This window comes from Orycteropus afer, unplaced genomic scaffold, assembly GCF_000298275.1.
Source record: "Orycteropus afer afer isolate SDZICR_OR568_19922 unplaced genomic scaffold, OryAfe1.0 scaffold00345, whole genome shotgun sequence".
In the NCBI taxonomy this organism is placed as follows: domain Eukaryota; kingdom Metazoa; phylum Chordata; class Mammalia; order Tubulidentata; family Orycteropodidae; genus Orycteropus; species Orycteropus afer.
The window spans coordinates 340,928-358,866 of record NW_006921932.1 but is presented as its reverse complement, the minus strand read 5'-3'; the positions used below and the strand labels follow the sequence as shown (position 1 = coordinate 358,866).

General features: G+C 37.9%; 1 protein-coding gene across 1 annotated transcript in view; it reads left to right on the top strand.

Annotated features, from left to right (window-relative positions):
• The first annotated feature begins 797 nt into the window (after positions 1-797).
• The window catches only part of HAUS6 (HAUS augmin like complex subunit 6), a 53,738-nt gene continuing 36,596 nt past the window's right edge, over positions 798-17,939 (top strand). Inside the window, exons 1-7 of the mRNA XM_007952555.1 lie at positions 798-925; positions 7,906-8,001; positions 9,705-9,783; positions 13,345-13,477; positions 14,740-14,887; positions 16,111-16,176; positions 16,495-16,543. Coding sequence (XP_007950746.1) covers positions 798-925; positions 7,906-8,001; positions 9,705-9,783; positions 13,345-13,477; positions 14,740-14,887; positions 16,111-16,176; positions 16,495-16,543 — 699 coding nt within the window. The remainder of the gene's footprint in view (positions 926-7,905; positions 8,002-9,704; positions 9,784-13,344; positions 13,478-14,739; positions 14,888-16,110; positions 16,177-16,494; positions 16,544-17,939) is intronic.

Sequence of the window (17,939 nt, the reverse complement as noted above, 5' to 3'; positions counted from 1 at the left end):
TATTTGAGGGCAGAGCCCAGTACAGTGGCTGGCATACAGTAGTAGCTCAAGTAATTGTTTACCGTACAAATAAACACAATCTTCCCTTCAGTTAATAATAGAACTCTCACCTATTTGATTTTGTTTTCATTTTTGGTCTCCTAACAGGGCTACGTTAAAACTCTGGAAACGGAGATTCAGAGGGTTGACTTGTTCAGGGTCACACACTGCTAGTAAGATTAGGTGTGGAAGGAACCCTGTGCTCTTTCCACTATACGGAGACACAGTTGTCTAGCCAGGGTCTTTATCTGACAGGAAAATTGTCAGCGAAAAGAACTGCAAAAACTAGAGCTCAGAACTCGCGAGCCTAAGGGCTTGAGGTGCAATAAGCCCTGCACAGCTCACCGGCAGAGCAGCGCCCGGTGGGTCTCGTTCTTTCTCGCTTGCACCGGAAGTGGAACTGGACGCAGTGCATGGCGGGAGATACAAACGCCTCAGAAGTCCCTCTTCTCAGGGAAGCTTGGTGCCTGTAGTTCCGTCCCCCTCGCTCGCGAGCTCGCTCGCCTCATTGGACGCTTTGCTCTCCCGGAAGCGCGGGAGTCTCGCTTTGTAGTGGCTTCGTCTAGGCGGCTGTGGCCGCGCTGCGGTTAGAAGGCCCATTTCCCGGAGACATTACGGCATTTTGAAGCGAAATGGCTCCAAGTGTCAATGGAGGGGCCGCCGCACACTCAGTCTGCGGGTAGGGAGGGACTTTGAAGTTTCTTCGAGTCGTTTTGGCCTGCCCTTTCTTCTTTACCCTCATTCTGCTTACCACGAGGATGAGCGTCTCCGGGGTCCCCTCCTTCGAGAAGGAGCATCTTTGGATGTATCTGCAGGCACTCGGCTTCGAGCCAGGCCCGGCGACTATTGCCTCCGGAAAGATTGTGGCGCTCACGCACTTCGGACCGTAAGGCTGGGGCCAGCGGGCGGGGAGCCTGTGAGGGGTGACGCGGGCTGAGCTCCCTTTCGCAAACTTCTCCAGAGGATTAGTCAGAAGTGGTTGAGAGGTTACTGTGTGCTAGGAACTGGCGACAAAGCCCCTGTTCCCAGAGGTTGCTCGCCTGGTGACAGGGATAGCATTAATCACAGATTAGTGCCCGGAGCGCAGGAGAAAGACATGTCGCTATGCTTCCGTAAAGATTACATACAGCCAAGAGAAACCTAAGGGGTAGTTCTAGTCAGTCATATGGTGACTATGAGTCCAAATCGAAGCCACCTAACCGACAACAACAAAGAGTCTGAAGTGGGGGCAAAGCTGGAGGGGTAGCTTACCGCACCTTGGTGGTAGAGATGGGTGGTTTATGTAGTAGAAGGAGGATGGTGAGTTGATAGTAGAAGAGTGTGGGACAGTATGGGCAGATGCCCTTTGGACTCCAGGGGAACCTTTGAAGGTGGTTAATATTTGAAGGTTTTTCTTTCTGAATTAAGAAAGAAATTGCGGCTAACGGAACAGTAGCCTACTCACTGCCATCAGTTGATTCCGACTCAGAGCGACCCTATAGGACAGAGTAGAACTGCCTGGTCTATAGGGTTTCCAAGGCTGTAAATTTTTACAGAAGCAGACTGTCTCATATTTCTTCTTAGAGCGGCTGGTGAGTTTGAACCGCTAGTGGGTTAGCTCCACCGACTTTGACCACTGCATCATCAGAGCTCCTTAAAAACAGTAGAGAAAGCTATCAGAATATGAAAGCTCCACTTTTGCCATTTCTATTACGGTTATGACCATAAATTGGAATACTTTATTTTCCTGTATCTTAACTTCTGTACTTTAGGCAGTGTCTATTATCTTCTGCACATTAGGCCAAAAGGAACTTGGGATACACAGACCATTTCCCATTCTCTTCAGTCTTACTGGTTTTTGTAAATTATGTTATTTTTCATTTTAATGTCTGTTTTTGGAAAAAAATTTTTTAATTTGTAATACAGTGGATTAGAGGGAGAAGCTGAGCTTTGCAGTAATTAGGCCTAAACTAGAAATGGAAAAAGGCTATTCATTAATTTGTTCATTCAACAAACATTTGTTGAACACAGTATTGGACCTAGATATGCAAGGGTGAGCAGAATAGATATAAACTCTTCCCTTGTGCAGTTTCAGTCTAGTGGGTGAACAAACCTGTTGTTATTTGCTGTCGAGTTGGACCTGAATCATAGACACCTCTCCTTGGGTTTCTGAGGTGGTATCACTACAGAACTCTGGTAGCATAGTGCCTAAGGCACTTGACTGCTAACCAGAAGGCTGGCAGTTCAAACTGCCCCCCCCCCCAACTCCTCGGAAGAAAGATGGGGCAATCTACTTACGTAGTGATGCTGTTGTTATTGTATGTGTGGTTGAGTCGGACCCAACTCATAGAGACCCCTCCTTGGGTTTCTGAGGCAGTATCACTACAGAAGTAGATTGCCCAACCGTCCTTCCGAGGAGTGGCTGCTGGGTTTGAACCGCCAGCCTTCTGGTTAGCAGTCAAGTGGCTTAGGCACTACGCTACCAGAACTCCTAATGGGGGTGAACAAACCGAGTCATTATCTCATTACAAATTATAATAGGTAGAAAGAACAGGATATATGCTATGTGAAAAAAATAACAGGTTCAAGAGACTATAAGGGAATAGAGTGATGGAGCTTTATAAGTGTTCTTTGAGGAATAGAGAAATCCTATGGACAACAGAATTGTTGTGCATTGTTAGGCATGAGAATTTAAGCAAGAGAACAATATTGCTCAGTCACAAAAACTGTCACTTGATTTAATTCCTTGAAACCATTTGATGCCTTTCTTGACTCCTTACAGCTGTATGACATTTCTTATGTTGTTGTTGTTGTTGTTGTTATGTGCCGTCAAGTCGGCCCCAACTCATAGTGACCCCTCCTTGGGTTTCCGAGGCAGTATCACTACGGAAGTAGGATTGCCCAACCTTCCTTCTGAGGAGTGGCTGGTGGGTTTGAACCGCCAGCTGTCTGGTTAGCAGGCAAGTGTCTTAGCCACTATGCTACCAGAGCTCCCGACATTTCTTACAGGTTTTTTTTTTTTTTTGATTCCTTACATATTCCATACTTTTAGGCCTAATTTTGATTCGTTAGGGAAATGAAGACAATAAGAACATAAAAGGATTTGCTAGAATTACATTATAAATATGGTTCCAGGAATAAAATTTAGTGGTGAAGACCCTAGGCTTGGGATGACCTATTTAAAATCACTGCTTTTGCACTTCCTTGTTAACATGATTTTAGACAAATTGTCTAACCTCTCCAAATTTAAGTTTCTTCAGCTGCCAAGTGAGGCTATATTAGTGTTGTTAGGATTAAATAAAATAATCATGTTAAAGCATTTGTTGTTGTTAGGTGCCATGGAGTCAGCTCTGACTCATAGTGACCCTGTGTACAACAGAATGAATCACTGCCTGGTTGTTCACCATCCTAACAATCTTTGCTTTAGGCCAAGGATTAAGTCCATCATTACAGCCACTGTGTCAGTCCATCTTGTTGAGGGTCTTTCCCCTTTTTTGCTAACCGTCTACCTTACCAAGCATGATATCTTTCTCCAGGGAATGGTCCTTTATGACAACATGACCAAAGTAGGTGAGATGAAGTCTAGGCGTTCTTGTTCCAAGGGGCATTCTGGCTATACTTTTTCCAAGGTAGATTTGTTTGTTCTTCTGACAGTCTATGGTATTTTCAGTGTTCTTCACCAACACTGCAATCCAAAGGCATCAACTCTTCTTCCATCTTCCTTATTCATTGACCAGCTTACACATGCATTTGAGGTGATTGAAAATACCATGGCTTGGGTTAGGTGCACCTTCATCTTCAAGGTGACATCTTTGATTCTTAACACTTTGAAGAGGTCTTTTGTAGCACATTTGCCCAGTGCAATATGATGTCTGATTTCTTGAGTGCTGCTTCCATGGGTGTTGATTGTGGATGCAAGGAAAATGAAATCTGACAACTTTAGTCTTTTCCATTTATCATTATGTTGCTTATTGGTCCAGTTGTGAGGATTTTTGTACTGATGACTGTAGTCTTTGATCTTTTATCAGTTAAATGCTTCAAGTCTTTACTCTCAGCAAGCAAGGTTGTGTTATCTGCATATTGCAGGTTGTTAATGAGTTTTTCTCCAGTTCTGATGCTGCGTTCTTTATCCAGTTTCTCAGATTGTTTGCTCAGCATACCGATTGAATAAGTATGGTGAAAGCATATACCCTTGATGCACACCCTTCCTGATTTTAAACTCTGCAGTATCCCCTTGTTCTGTTTCAACGGCAGCCTCTTGGTCTATGTACAGGTTCCTCATGAGCACAATTAAGTGTTTTGGAATTCCCGTTCTTTGCATTGTTATCCATAACCTGTTATGATCCACACAGTCAAATACCTTTGCATAGTCAATAAAAAACAGGTAAACATTTTTCTGGTATTCTTTGCTTTCAGCCAGGATTCATCTGACATCAGCAGTGACATCCTTCGTTCCATATCCTCTTCTGAATCCAGCTTGATTTTCTGGCAGTTTCCTGTCAATATACTGCTGCAACCATTTTTGAGTTATCTTTGGCACAGTTGTACTTGCATGAGATATTAATGATATTGTTCGATAATTTCCATATTCTCTTGGATCACCTTTCTTTGGAATGGGCACAAATATTGATCTCTTCCAGTCAGTTCGCCAGGTAGCTGCCTTCCAAATTTCTTGGCATAAATGAGTAAGCATCTGCAGTGCTGCATCCATTTGTTGAAATGTCTCAATAGGTATTCTGTCAATTCCTGGAGCCTTTTTTTTTTTTTTTTTTTTGCCAGTTCTTCAATGCAGCTTGGACTTCTTCCTTCAGTCCCATTGGTTCTTGTTCATATGCTACCACCTGATGTGGTTGAACATCAATCAGTTGTTTTTGATACAGTGACTCTGTGTAGTCTATCTTCTTTTGATGCTTCCTGAATCATTCAATATTTTGCCCATAGAATCCTTCAGTATTGTAATTTGAGGCTTGAAATTTTTTCTTCACTTCTTTTGGCTTAAGAAATGCTGAGTGTGTTCTTCCCTTTTGTTTTTCTAACTCCAGGTCTTTGCATATTTCATTATAATACTTTACTTTGACTTCTCGAGCCACCCTTTGAAATCTTCTGTTCAGCTCTTTTATCTTGTCATTTCTTCTATTTGCTTTAGCTACTCTCTATTCAAGAGCAAGTTTCAGAATCTCTTCTGACTGCCATTTTGGTCTTTTCTTCCTTTCCTGTCTTTTTAATGACCTTTTGTTTTCTTCATGTATGGTGTTCTTGGTTTTCGGTCATTGGCTTTCAATGCATCAACTCTATGCTTCAGATGATTTCTAAATCAGGTGGGATATACTCAAGGTCATATTTTGACTCTCATGGACTTATTTTAATTGTCTTCAGCTTCAACTTGGACTTACATGTGAGCAAATGATGGTCTGTTCCACAGTCAACTCCTGGCCTTATTTTTTTTATTATTTATTGTGATTTGGGTGATGATTTAGAGCAAATTCACTTTCCATACAGCAGTTCACATATACTTTGTCTCATGTCATTGACCACAGTTTACCACAATGCAACAGCCCCCCTCTCACTTCCTCCCCATAGTTACCTCTTCCCAGTGTCCATCCCTGCATACTCTCCTGCCCCCTGAGCTGTCTCCCTGTGCATAAGCAGCCCTTCCTTCTCCCATGGTTGTTCTCTTCAGGGCGTGTGTCTACTTGAGGTAAATGTTTAACTCACCTGCCTGTACTTTGTTTGGCTGGAAACCACAGGTGTGGGTTCAATTCCAGACCTGAAGGGCAGCTAGGGGCCATAGTCTCAGTGGTTCCATCAGGCTCTATTGGACCAGCAAACCTGCTCCCCACCATCTTTTTTTTTCCCCTCCAAATGATTTTGAGTTTTGTTCCACATTGTTCTCCCTCTCTATCCAGGATCTCCTACATCCCTTCCAAGTGGATGACAGTGGTAGCCGGGCACCATCTAGTTCTTCTGGTCTCATGGTTGTATAGGTTGCAGATTGGATGGTGTACCAGTCGCAAGGACTGATTATTTCCATTAATTTTGGTTTTCTTCTTTCTTCTTTGCTCTTGATGAGGAGAGACCCATCGTTGCATCTAGATGGCAGCTTGCTAGCTTTTAAGATCCCAGTAGCTACTCACCAAAGTAAGAGGTGGAACAATGTTTTGTATAGTATGTTATGCCAATTGAGCTTGATGTCCCCTGTGACTATGGTCCCAAGCCTGCAGAATCAACTACTTGATCACTCTGGGTAGCTGGCTGTGACCAAGCAGTGATCACAACCTTGCCCCTTGTCAGCTCTACTATACACCTGGGAATTCTGATCATTCGCATAAACTTATAGGACCATTGTCTGCCAACCCTATATATGATCTTGGATACACTCCCCATTTCATAGACATACTAATTGTTTAGCCTGTCCACCTATCTATCCATCCATATACCCATTTTTTCCTGGCCTTATTTTGACTGATGATACTGACTTTCTCCATCGCCTCTTTCCACAGATGTAGTCAGTTTGACTTCTGTGTATTCCATCTGGTGAGAGTCCAGGTGTATAGTTGCTGCTTATGTTGTTGAAACAAGATACTCGCAACAAATAAATCCTTGGTCTTGCAAAATTCTGTCATGTGATCTCTGGCATCATTTCTGTCACCAAGACCATATTTTCCAATTACTAATGATTCTTCTCTGTTTTAAACTTTCACATTCCAATCACCAGTAATCAATACATCTTGATCTTGTGTTTAGTCAATTTAAGACTGCTGAAGTTGGTAAAAATCTTCTATTTCTTCATCTTTGGCTTTAGTGATTGGTGTGTAAATTTGAATAATAGTAGTGTTAACTGGTTTTCCTCGTAGGTATATAGATATTATTCTATCACTGACAGCATTATATTTGAGGATTGATCTTGACACATTCTTTTTGATGATGAATGTGATGGCATCCCTCTTCAATTTGTCATTCCCAGCATGGTAGACCATATGGTTGTCTGATTCAGAATGGCCAGTACCAGTCCAGTTCAGCTCACTAATGCCTAGAATATTGATCTTTTTCCATTCCATTTCATTTTTGACAAATTCCAGTTTTCCTAGATTCATACTTTATACATTCCATGATACAATTATTAATGGATGTTTGCAGCTGTTTCTTCCCATTTTAAGTTGTGCCCCATGAGCAAATGAAGGTCCTGAAAGCTTTACTCCATCTGCGTCATTATGGTTAGCTCTACTTTGAGCAGGCAGCTCTTCCCCAGTCATATTTTGGGTGCCTTCTAACGTGAGGGGTCATCTGACACTATATCAACAATGTTTCAGGGCTATTTGTAAAGTTTTCTGATAATATATATTAGGCAGTGTTTCACTGCTATCTATCCATAAGGTTTTCCCTGGCCAATTTTTCAGAAGTGGATATTCGTTATGAATAGTTAAAGCATTTAGCACATACTTAAATCCTCCTTTGATTGTTGTGAAGATTAGATGACTTACTACCTGTGAAAGGCTTAAAATAATATCTGGCAAATAGTAAACTAATAAATATTAGCTATTTATATTGTTATTCATTAAGTGGTGGTTGGTATCATCTTTTAATAGGCTATGGTTCTTTCTCCACCTAATTAGGCTTTTCTTCCATTTCTTTGTAGAGTGTTTTAATTGCCATAAAATAAGTTCTGCCAGTTTTCTTAGATTGGATGTGTATTTTCTAGGGATCAAAGTATAAAAACATGTTTGTTTTTCTTAACTGATTATACAGTGCACGAAAAATTTGTCTTGACCTCTTCAAGAGAATGAAAAATTTTAATTTGTGTCTAATTGTTACACAGATTTTGATGATGTTTAGTTTTATTAATCACTTTCCTTTTCTTCCCTTGCTTCTGTTTTTGAAAACCACTAGGAGCATGTTTGACAAGCTGAACCGTGATGCCTTTCAAGTAGTTTCTTATTTTTTGTTTCAAATGCTGGACCAGTCTCTTACCAAGGAAGTTTTCAAGTGAGGAAATGTTTTTTTTTTTCTTTTCATAAGTAGTCATTCTCAAATTAGAAAGTGGACTATGCCTTGATATAAGCCAAAATTTCAAATTTTGCTTTTGACTATTTTGAAAGGATGCCACAAAACTCAGGTTTGAGTCTTAGAAATTTAGTACTTAATCTTTATAAATCTGAGGTTTTTTTTTTTTTGGTACTTAAAATCACACATCATAAAATCACTAATTTTATAGAATTAGTTTTATAGGATTTTCTTCTAGCATTCCTCATGGTTTTAAACGTTAGGCAAAATAATCAACTGGTTTCAGTCTATCTATATACTCAGTTTTACCCTGCTGTTTTGCTAAGACCCCATGTCTTACTCCTTTTCCTATAAGCATTGTTATTTGTTTTGAGTTCTTTCTCTTTCCAATTCACTGTAAATTTTAATTTTTGTTATTGATATTTATCAATATTAAAATGTTAATAATAAAAATCATACCTATTAAGTTTAACTGATTATATACTATTGAATATTACATAGTTTAAGAAGGAAATAAAAATGTGAACACTCATTAGCTTTGGTTCCAAGTTATTTTGTATGCATGTAATTTGTGATTCTTTTATCTGAAAAATATTAAAAAAATTTTTTTCTTGTTTGCATTTTTATTGAAGTAGGCATTTTTAAAATTTCTTTTAATAGTAAAGCTACCTTAAAAGGTATCATAATTTGTTGCTTAGATTTTTTTCTTTTTAATATTAATGTGCTAAAATTAATGGTATATAGCAAAACATTTGCCATTTCGACATTTTTATATGTACAAGTCAATGACGTTAATTACATTCACCATGTTATACAACCATCACTTGTATCTATTTCCAATCTTAATAGAAAGTCAGTACCCCTTAGGCAATAACACCCCACTTACCCAATTCAGAAAATACAGGAAAAATGTAGAAGAGGAGGTCAGAATCATTCCTAGACCTACCAACCACAGAATGTCACTGTCAGCATTTCAACTTTTTAGTCTTTTCTTTTGCTATGTATATTTATTCTTTTTCTATGCATATTTAATGTATTTTATGTTATATAAACATTAAACACATGGGGCCTTAAACAATTATGTCTCAGAATAAAAGGTTAGACAAAGCTCTTAGTATCAGGGAAAAACAGTAAGTAAATTATGAAGTCTAGTATTTTGACTAAAGCAGAATCAAAACTTTTCTTTTTTTTATGTCTTGTTTAGCTTCAAAACAGTAGTACCTGCTGACTGTAATATGTGTCATCTCTGGGAGTTATAATTTCTCATGTTGTTCCTTTTCCATTCTTCATGTGTAACCATTTGTACCACTCCAGCAAGATTCTTTGTTTTGAGGTTTAGCATACTAGTTTATTTATGCCATCTTTATACATTAGCCCTTTGGATCCATTGAGAATTTTGACCTTTTAGCTGATTTTCAGTAATTTTAACAGCTATTCATTCCTCATTTAATATACTTATTCATTGATTATTTGCATTAAACTAAAATCAACTTTATAGATATTTTTAAAGAAAAAGAACCACTTTCTCACAAGCTGGTGTCTCTCTCTAGGTGAAATAGAAGAATGTTATCCTTAATCCACTTATCATTCATGTTTCTAGTTGAGGAGATAAGTCTGATATTTTAAAAGTTTGCTGAGTTTGTTTTTTGTTCGTGATTTTAATTCTCCTATATTTTTTTAATAAGATTTTGCTGGCCTCCATTTGACCAAAAACGTGATGCTGAATTCCGGAAACACTGCTGTGAATGGTTAAAAAAAATTTCTGTAAGTATTTTCTTTCTGAAAGATGGAAACTTGAAGAAGTTATAAAAACTATATTAAATTTTTAGATGTGAAATATTATTAATACTTTTATGCTAACGGTTCAGCCAGGAAATATTAATTAGAATCATACGTTTTCTTTTTAATTGTGATTTAGATGAAAATTTACAGAGCAAATTCACTTTCCATACAGCAGTTCACATACACTTTGTCTCATGACATTGACCATAGTTCACCACAATGCAACAGCTCCCCTCCCACTTCCTCCTGACAGTCACCTCTTCCCTGTGTCCATCCCTCCGTGCAACCCTGCCTCCTGAGCTGTCTCCCTGTGCATGAACAGCCCTTCTTTCTTCTGTGATTGTTCTCTCCAAGGAGTGTATCTACCTCAGGTAAATGTTCAACTCATATGCCTGTCTTTTGTTTGGCTAGAAGTCACAGATGTGGGTTCAATACCAGACCTGAAGGGGAACTAGGGGCCATAGTCTCAGGGGTTCCCACAGGCTTTATCAGACCAGGAAGCCTGGTCTCCTTTTATTTATTTATTTTTTTCCAAATGATTTTGAGTTTTGCTCCACATTGTTCTCCCTCTCTATCCATGATCTCCTACATAGATCCCCCTCCAAGTGGTTGACAGTGGTAGCCGGGCACCATCTAGTTCTTCTGGTCTCATAGTCGTATAGGCTGCAGATCGCATGGTGTGCCAGTCACTGGGACTAATTGTTTCCATGAATCTTTGGTTTTCTTCATTCTTCTTTACTCTGGACGAGGAGAGACCCATCATTGCATCTAGATGACTGCTTGCAAGTTTTTAAGATCCCAGTTGCTACTTGCCAAAGTAGGAGGTGGAACAATGTTGTGTAGTATGGTATGCCTTGAGCTTGATGTCCCCTGTTACTATGGTCCTGAGCCCACAGGTTCACCTGCTTGGTTCCTCTGGGTAGCTGCCTGTGACCGAGAAGTGACTGCAACCTTGTCCCTTGTCAGCTCTACTATACATCTGGGAATTCAGATCATACAAATACACTTATAGGGCCATTGTGTGGAACCCTATACATGGTCTTGTGTACGCTCCCTGCTTCATAAACATACCTAGTAGTTCAGCCTGTCCACCCAAATATCCCCCCTGTATGCCCATGTTTGCCTTCACTGACAACGCAGTACTTTATGTGCAAAAGGGTTCATCTTTGTTGTTTGTATTTCCCATGTACCTCTCCATGTCTTCCTCTTCCTCAACGCCACCATATTGATCACTCACATTTGGTACATTGCCCTTCTCTTCACCTAAATCAATACTTATCTCTGCCTATCTAACAGTGTTCCCTCCTCTCCCCTCCCACCCCTGGTAACCAACAAAAAAATTTCCTTCCATAGATAAACCTTTCCTTGACTTTTACAATAACAGACTAGTACATTATTTGTCCTTCTGTGATTGACTTATTTCACTCAGCATAATGTCCTCCAAGTTCATCCACGTTATGAGGTGTTTTGCAGATTCTACATTATTCTTTAGTGTTGCATAGTATTCCATTGTGTATATGTACCAGAGTTGAGTTATCCTTCCTCAGTTGATGGACACCTAGGTTGTTTCCATCTTTCGGCTGTTGTAAATAGTGCTGCGATTAACAGTGCGTATGTCTGTTCTTGTCATGGCTTTCACTTCTTTAGGATATATATGTAGTAATGGAATGGCTGGGTCAAATGGTATTTCTAATTCTGACTTTGTAAGGAATCTCCATACTGCTTCACAGTGATTGTACAGTTTTACAGTCCCATCAGCAGTGTATGAGAGTCCCAATCTCTCCACATTCTTGCCAGCATTTGTTATTTTCTGTCTTGTTGAACTTTGCTACTAGTGCTGGGGCAAGATGATATCTCATTGTTGTTTTGTAGAATAATACTTTTAAATAGGTTTTGGTTGGGACTGTGTATTTCAGATAAACCAGTTTTGCCAAATAGATCAGAAGTGGGCTTTAGAGATTGTAGCAGTTTATATCAGGGTTTTTGCGTGACAAAAACTTTTTTTTTGACCATAGATTATTTTAGCTTGTTTCCCTAAATAGTGTCAGTAATTGTGGCTTTATTATTAGAACATTTTTTGTGACCAAGTCTTCCTGGCATTTAGAAAAATTAAAAAAATCAAACCTGTAGTTCAAAATAAAATAATCCTGATCAAAGCTTTTATTCTAGATAATGGAATGAATACCCGAGTCTTAAGCTAAACTGTGATACCTATATTGTAGAGCTTTAGGAGGATGTATTTTCTTTGTCACTTACATACACTGACATATGTTTGGAAATCTTTGCAGTCTTCATGAAATATAACTTTTAAATCCTTGCATACTTGGAGAGTATTTTGGGGCTTCTGTACTCTGCTGAGTATTCTTTACTCTACCATGTTTTTCTTTAGCTCGACAAAATTGACAAGCATTTTGAAAGACTGATATTGAAGAATTTTGGATATAGTGTCCTGTGGGTGTATATCTCCTACAGGACCACATAAATTCTTCTTAATGATGGCTTTAAACATAGATTAAATTAGAATTTCATTAGGGAAAAGTTTTGTTTTTACTTATTTAACAAATATAAGCACATGTTAAAAAGCTACATTGTGCCAGGCATTGTGTTAGATGCTGGGTTTATAAAGATGAATTAGACTCAGCCACACATGTAATTGTCACTCTAGGTCCTCAAAGCCTGAACAGTAATTTACCATGCTAAGTCTTTCTTTTGCAGCTTCTCTTAACAAAGTAGGGAAAAACTTGGGCTCAGGTTTTTTTTTTAAATAATAATGACCTTTATTGTTATAGGATGGCTAAAGGGTTGGTTAACACTGTGGCTTAATATGAGGGAACACAGCATGAGAATAAGTTCAGTGAGCTGAAGATGGCAGAAAGGAAAGATGAGCACCTCAGTCCTTCATGGTTTTGAGCATAAGTCAGAGATGAATCAAGGGCAACTATCAGTAACAGCAACAACCTGTCAGTCGTTTGTGTGAGGGCTGCTGACTCCTTGACTTTTTATGTTTATTCTGTGCATAAAGGCTGAGGTGGGGTTCATAGGGTGCAGTGGCCAGAGCACACTTTTAACGAGAGTTACAGGTGCTTAGAGTTGGAAGCTTTTGAGGTGGTGTGCTAAGAGGACAGGAGTGGCCATCTTTAGCTTTTGCTACAGTGGACCTTTACTCCAGCATGGCACTTTAAAATTACTTTGAAATTGTATTAAGCAGATAGACGTTTTTTATTGTGGTAAAAATCCATGCTATACATTTGTTTAATTACTTCAAAAATATTGTTGAGTGTTGTCGAATCGATTCCAACTCATAGTAACCACATGTGATCAAGTAGAACTTCCCCATAGGATTTTGTTGGCTGTAATCTTCACAGCAGAGATCACCAGATTTTTCTCCAATTCAGAACTGCTAAGTGGGTTTGATCCACCAACTTTTTGGTTCCTAGCTGAGTAGTTGATTGTTGCACCACTAGGGCGCCTTCAAAAATAGTATGATGTAAATATAAAGCATTATTGTTAAGAAAATCTTAAAATCATTTCTTTTTTCCATAGGCTGAATGTGGAGGTAGCTTTCCTCAAGTTGTTGGTTCACTGTTTATTTCTCCTGGAGGTCCGAAGTTTGTTCATCTAATGTATCATTTTGCAAGATATGTTGCAATAAAATATATTAAAACCTATTCTAAAAGTAAGTTAAGTTTATAGTAGGAAATCTTTTTTTTTTAATTCTTAAATTATTATTATTCTTTATAATTTATAAATTATTAAGGGATTTTAATAAAGCAAGGTAAGTTAATGTACCTCAAAAGCAAATACTAATGTTCTGGAACTGTAATTTGAAATCCTCTCATAATGAACATAAAATAAGTATGCAGATTATTTTATTATGCTCTAATATAGGGGTCAGGAAACTATAAAAGGCCAGATAGCAAATATTTTAGGCTTTGGGTCATGTACAGTTTTTATTGCATATTTGTTTGCTTGTTTTTGTTTTTTGTGTTTTATGATCCTTTAAAAGCAAAAACCATTCCTAGTTTATAGGCCTCACAAAAACAGGAAATGGGCCAGATTTGAACTGCATTCATAGTTTGCCAACCCCTGCTCTAATACATTATGCCAAATGCACTGTTGAATGTATCTGAAATTTGTTACTAGCAATGTGCTGAAATTTTTTTTTAGTATCTGTTTTAAAGGAGTTTGATCTATTTGCTAATTCATATAAACAAAAAAATTGAATCTTGCAAACTAACACTTTATGTTTTAAAGCTTATTAAATATGCTACTTTAATTGTTTGTGCTCATAAAACATAGAAAATACAAAAACATTGAAGCAGTACACCCTATCCATCTTCTAATTTCTGGAGACAACCATTGCTGACATTTTGGTTTATTTCCTTTTACTTTTTTTTCAGTGCATATATTATATCTATACATTTCATTTACTTTGAATTGGTAATAAATTCTGGATCAAAAATCAAGAAGTAAAAATGTCTTCCTTCCATCTCTGTTCTCTAGCTACCTAGTTTTCCTTCCTAGAGGCAACCACTTTAATCAGCAGTACAAGGAAATATGTATATATTCTTTGTAAAACCATAAATGGTAACATTTTATGTACTTTTTTTTGTGGGATTGAGGGAGGCGTAATCTTTAATTGTGCTACTCAACCAAGCAGGACAACAAACAGCAGAAAGATAACCTTAATGCTATAATTGTAACTAAGACCTCTGAAATGCTGGAGTATTTTTACAATCCTTTCAGTCAGTCTGAAAACTGGTAATGTTAGTCTTGAGTACATTATTGTAGAGAAATCCTTGTAATCATTATGGCTTTTCACGAGTATACATACAGTTTTGAATCTTGGCTTTTTCCCTTAACATTATCATTTTAGACACTATCCCATATCAAGTCATAGATTTTTCTGATTCTCATTCTTCTTTGTGTTCCATGTAGATTCTCCTGTACATTTTACAGAGACATTTAATGTAAAGCCACAAGATTTGCATAAGTGTATTGCTAGATGCCATGTAGCACGTAACAGATTTTTCCAAATTTTGCAAAGACAAGATTGTGTTACCCGAAAATATCAGGAAAATGCACAGTAAGTCCTACTTTGATAATGAGAAAATGAAAGTTCTTTTCATTTTGAACAAATGTCATCAATATAATTTCAGTGGAAATAATTCCTGCCAATTTTAAAATGGTTAAGTGCTCAGCTACTAGCCCAAAGATTGACAGTTCAAACCCACCCAGAGGTGCCTTAGAAGAAAGGCCTGGCGATCTCCTTCTGAGAAGTCACAGCTATGAGAACCCTATGGAGCAGATAATTCTGCACACATGGGGTTGTCTTGGGTTGGAATCTACTTGATGGCAACTAAAAACACCTTGAAACATTGGCGGCTGTCTTCAGTTTTAAAGCCAGAGAGCTTCTGAATAAAGTATTTGAAAACTTTAGGCATACTGTAATATAAGTGAAAGTTTAGATAAAAGGGAAAAATTCAATTTTCATATGTGCTTTTTCTTTTTTAATATGTAAATATATTTCTTTTTTAAAAGTTGTAGTTAATGTTCATTTTATTTTGTATCCTTTTTAAGAATTTTGTTCTGTAAATTTTCCGTATTGCCATAACATACTAATTTTTAAATCTGTTTAATAGTCTGTAAAGTAGATACTCCATTAAGTAGATTTTCTGTCCAATAGCTATTCCAGAATTTTATGAACTGTTTCATACTATTTTGTATTTAGTTTCATTTATTCAACAAACTGTTTTATTTATTTTTTGAGTGTCTACTTTATGCCAGATTTTAGTTTAGGTTCTGGTGCTACAGCATTAAATAAGATAGGTAAGTTTCTTATTTAGGAGTAGGTTGTGTCTAATTTTTTTACAATTATAAACAACTATAGTAAGATAACTTTTAATATTTTCTTACTTTTATTAAAGCTACAAAGTCCTTTGAAATAGCCTTTAAATTGAAATATGGCTTGACTGCTTTAGATAAAATTTAAATGTACCCTGTAGGTATGTGAGACAAAGATAAGAGAGCCAGTACTCTTACTAACCACCAACATTTTTACTCAGGGATGTTATTCTTGCCTAGTAGTCATGGTTAATGTCAGTAGCAGCTTATCTGTTAGATTACACCTGTAATTGAAAGCAGTGTCCTTTGGAGGGAGTCCTGAGCCCTTTGGCTGGTTGCTGGGTGTATTTGGAAGTGTAATCCCTATAGGCCTAGAGCAAAAGTATGAAAAGACTGAAAATATCAAAGATGGCTATACTAGGTAATTGTAGAGGAATTATAATTGACTTTTTTTTGTTGTTGCAGATTATCAGTTAAGCAAGTACGAGAAATGAGAGCAGAATGTATAGCACTACAAAACCACATAAAAAAGTAAGTGACTTTTAGAGCTGAAAGTCACCTTAGGTATTAGTTCAGCTCCAGCGTTTTACAGGTAAAGAAGCTGGAAGTACCAGAAACATTAATGAAAATAATATTTAAATAGCTAGATAATGATAGGACTAGAATGTAATTCTGACATCTAGTCCAGTTCTCTTTCCAGTGCATTATTGTTGCTTTGAGCTAGAATTTTTTTCTGTTTTTAATTGGAATGGTTGTTATTGGGTGGGTTTGCAGGTCATTCAGCTCTTTGAATGTTAAATTACCATGTGATTTTGTTATGACTAATTGGGTTATTTAATTTTCAACTAGAATGGAACCCTGTGATGACCAAAGTAATCTAGAAGAGAAAGTTCAAAAGGTGAGACAACTCATGAAGGGAGAAATTTAATCTCTCTTAACTGGTATCATATGCAGTATTTGCTCTATCTTTTGGAATCCTATCTTTTTTTTTAGCTTTTTATTGGAAGTTTACAGTGCAAATTAATGAATTTCCATTCAACAGTTCACACACAGTTTGTTTTTACTAGGAACTTTTTTTTTTTTTAAATTGTGATTTGGGTGAACGTTTGCAGAGCAAGTTCATTTTCCATACAGCAATTCACATACACTTTGTCTCATGACATTGACTGCAATTTCCCACAGTGCAACAGCTCCCCTTTCAAGTAGATGAAAGTGGTAGCCAGGCGCCATCTAGTTCTTCTGGTCTCATAGTTGGCTGCAGATTGGATGGTGTACCAGTCACTAGGACTAATTATTTCCATGAATTTTGGTTTTCTTCATCCTTCATTGCTCTGGATGAGGAGAGACCCATCATTGCATCTAGATGGCAGCTTGCTAGCTTTGAAGATCCCAGTCGCTACTTGCCAAAGAAGGAGGTGGAACAATGTTTTACATAGTATATTATGCCAATTGAGCTTGATGTCCCCTTGCGACTATGGTCCCAAGCCCACAGGTTCAACTACTTGGTCCCTCTGGGTAGCTGGCTGTGACCAAGCTGTGACCACAACCTTGCCCCTTGTCAGCTCTACTATACACCTGGGAATTCTGATCATTCACATAAACTTATAGCACCATTGTCTGCCAACCCTATACATGTTATTAGATACACTCCCCATTTCATAGACATACCTAATCGTTCATCCTGTCCACCCATCTATCCACCCATATACCCATGTTAGCCTTCACTGACAACACAGTACTGTATGTGCAGAAGGGTTCATATTTGTTATCTGTACCTCCCATGTGCCTCTCTGTCTTTCTCATCCTCATTGGTGCCATACTGGTCACTCACATTTGGTACGTTGCCCTTCTCTTCACCCAAATCAATACTTATCTCTATCTATCTAACAGTGTTCCCTCCCCACCCCTCCCACTCCTGGTAACCAACAAAGAAAATTTCCTTCTATAGAAAAACCTTTCCTTAACTTTTACAATTACAGACTAATACAATATTTGTCCTTTTGTGATTGACTTATTTCACTCAGTATAATGTCCTCCAAGTTCATCCACATTGTGAGGTGTTTTGCAGATTCTACATTATTCTTTAGTGTTGCATAGTATTCCATTGTGTTTATGTACCATAGTTTGGTTATCCGTTACTAAGTTGATGGACACCTAGGTTGTTTCCATCTTTTGGCTATTGTAAATAGTTCTGTGATGAACATGGGTATGCATTTATCTGTGTCATGGCTCTCACTTCTTTAGGATATACACCTAGTAATGGAATGGCTGGGTCAAATGGTATTTCTAATTCC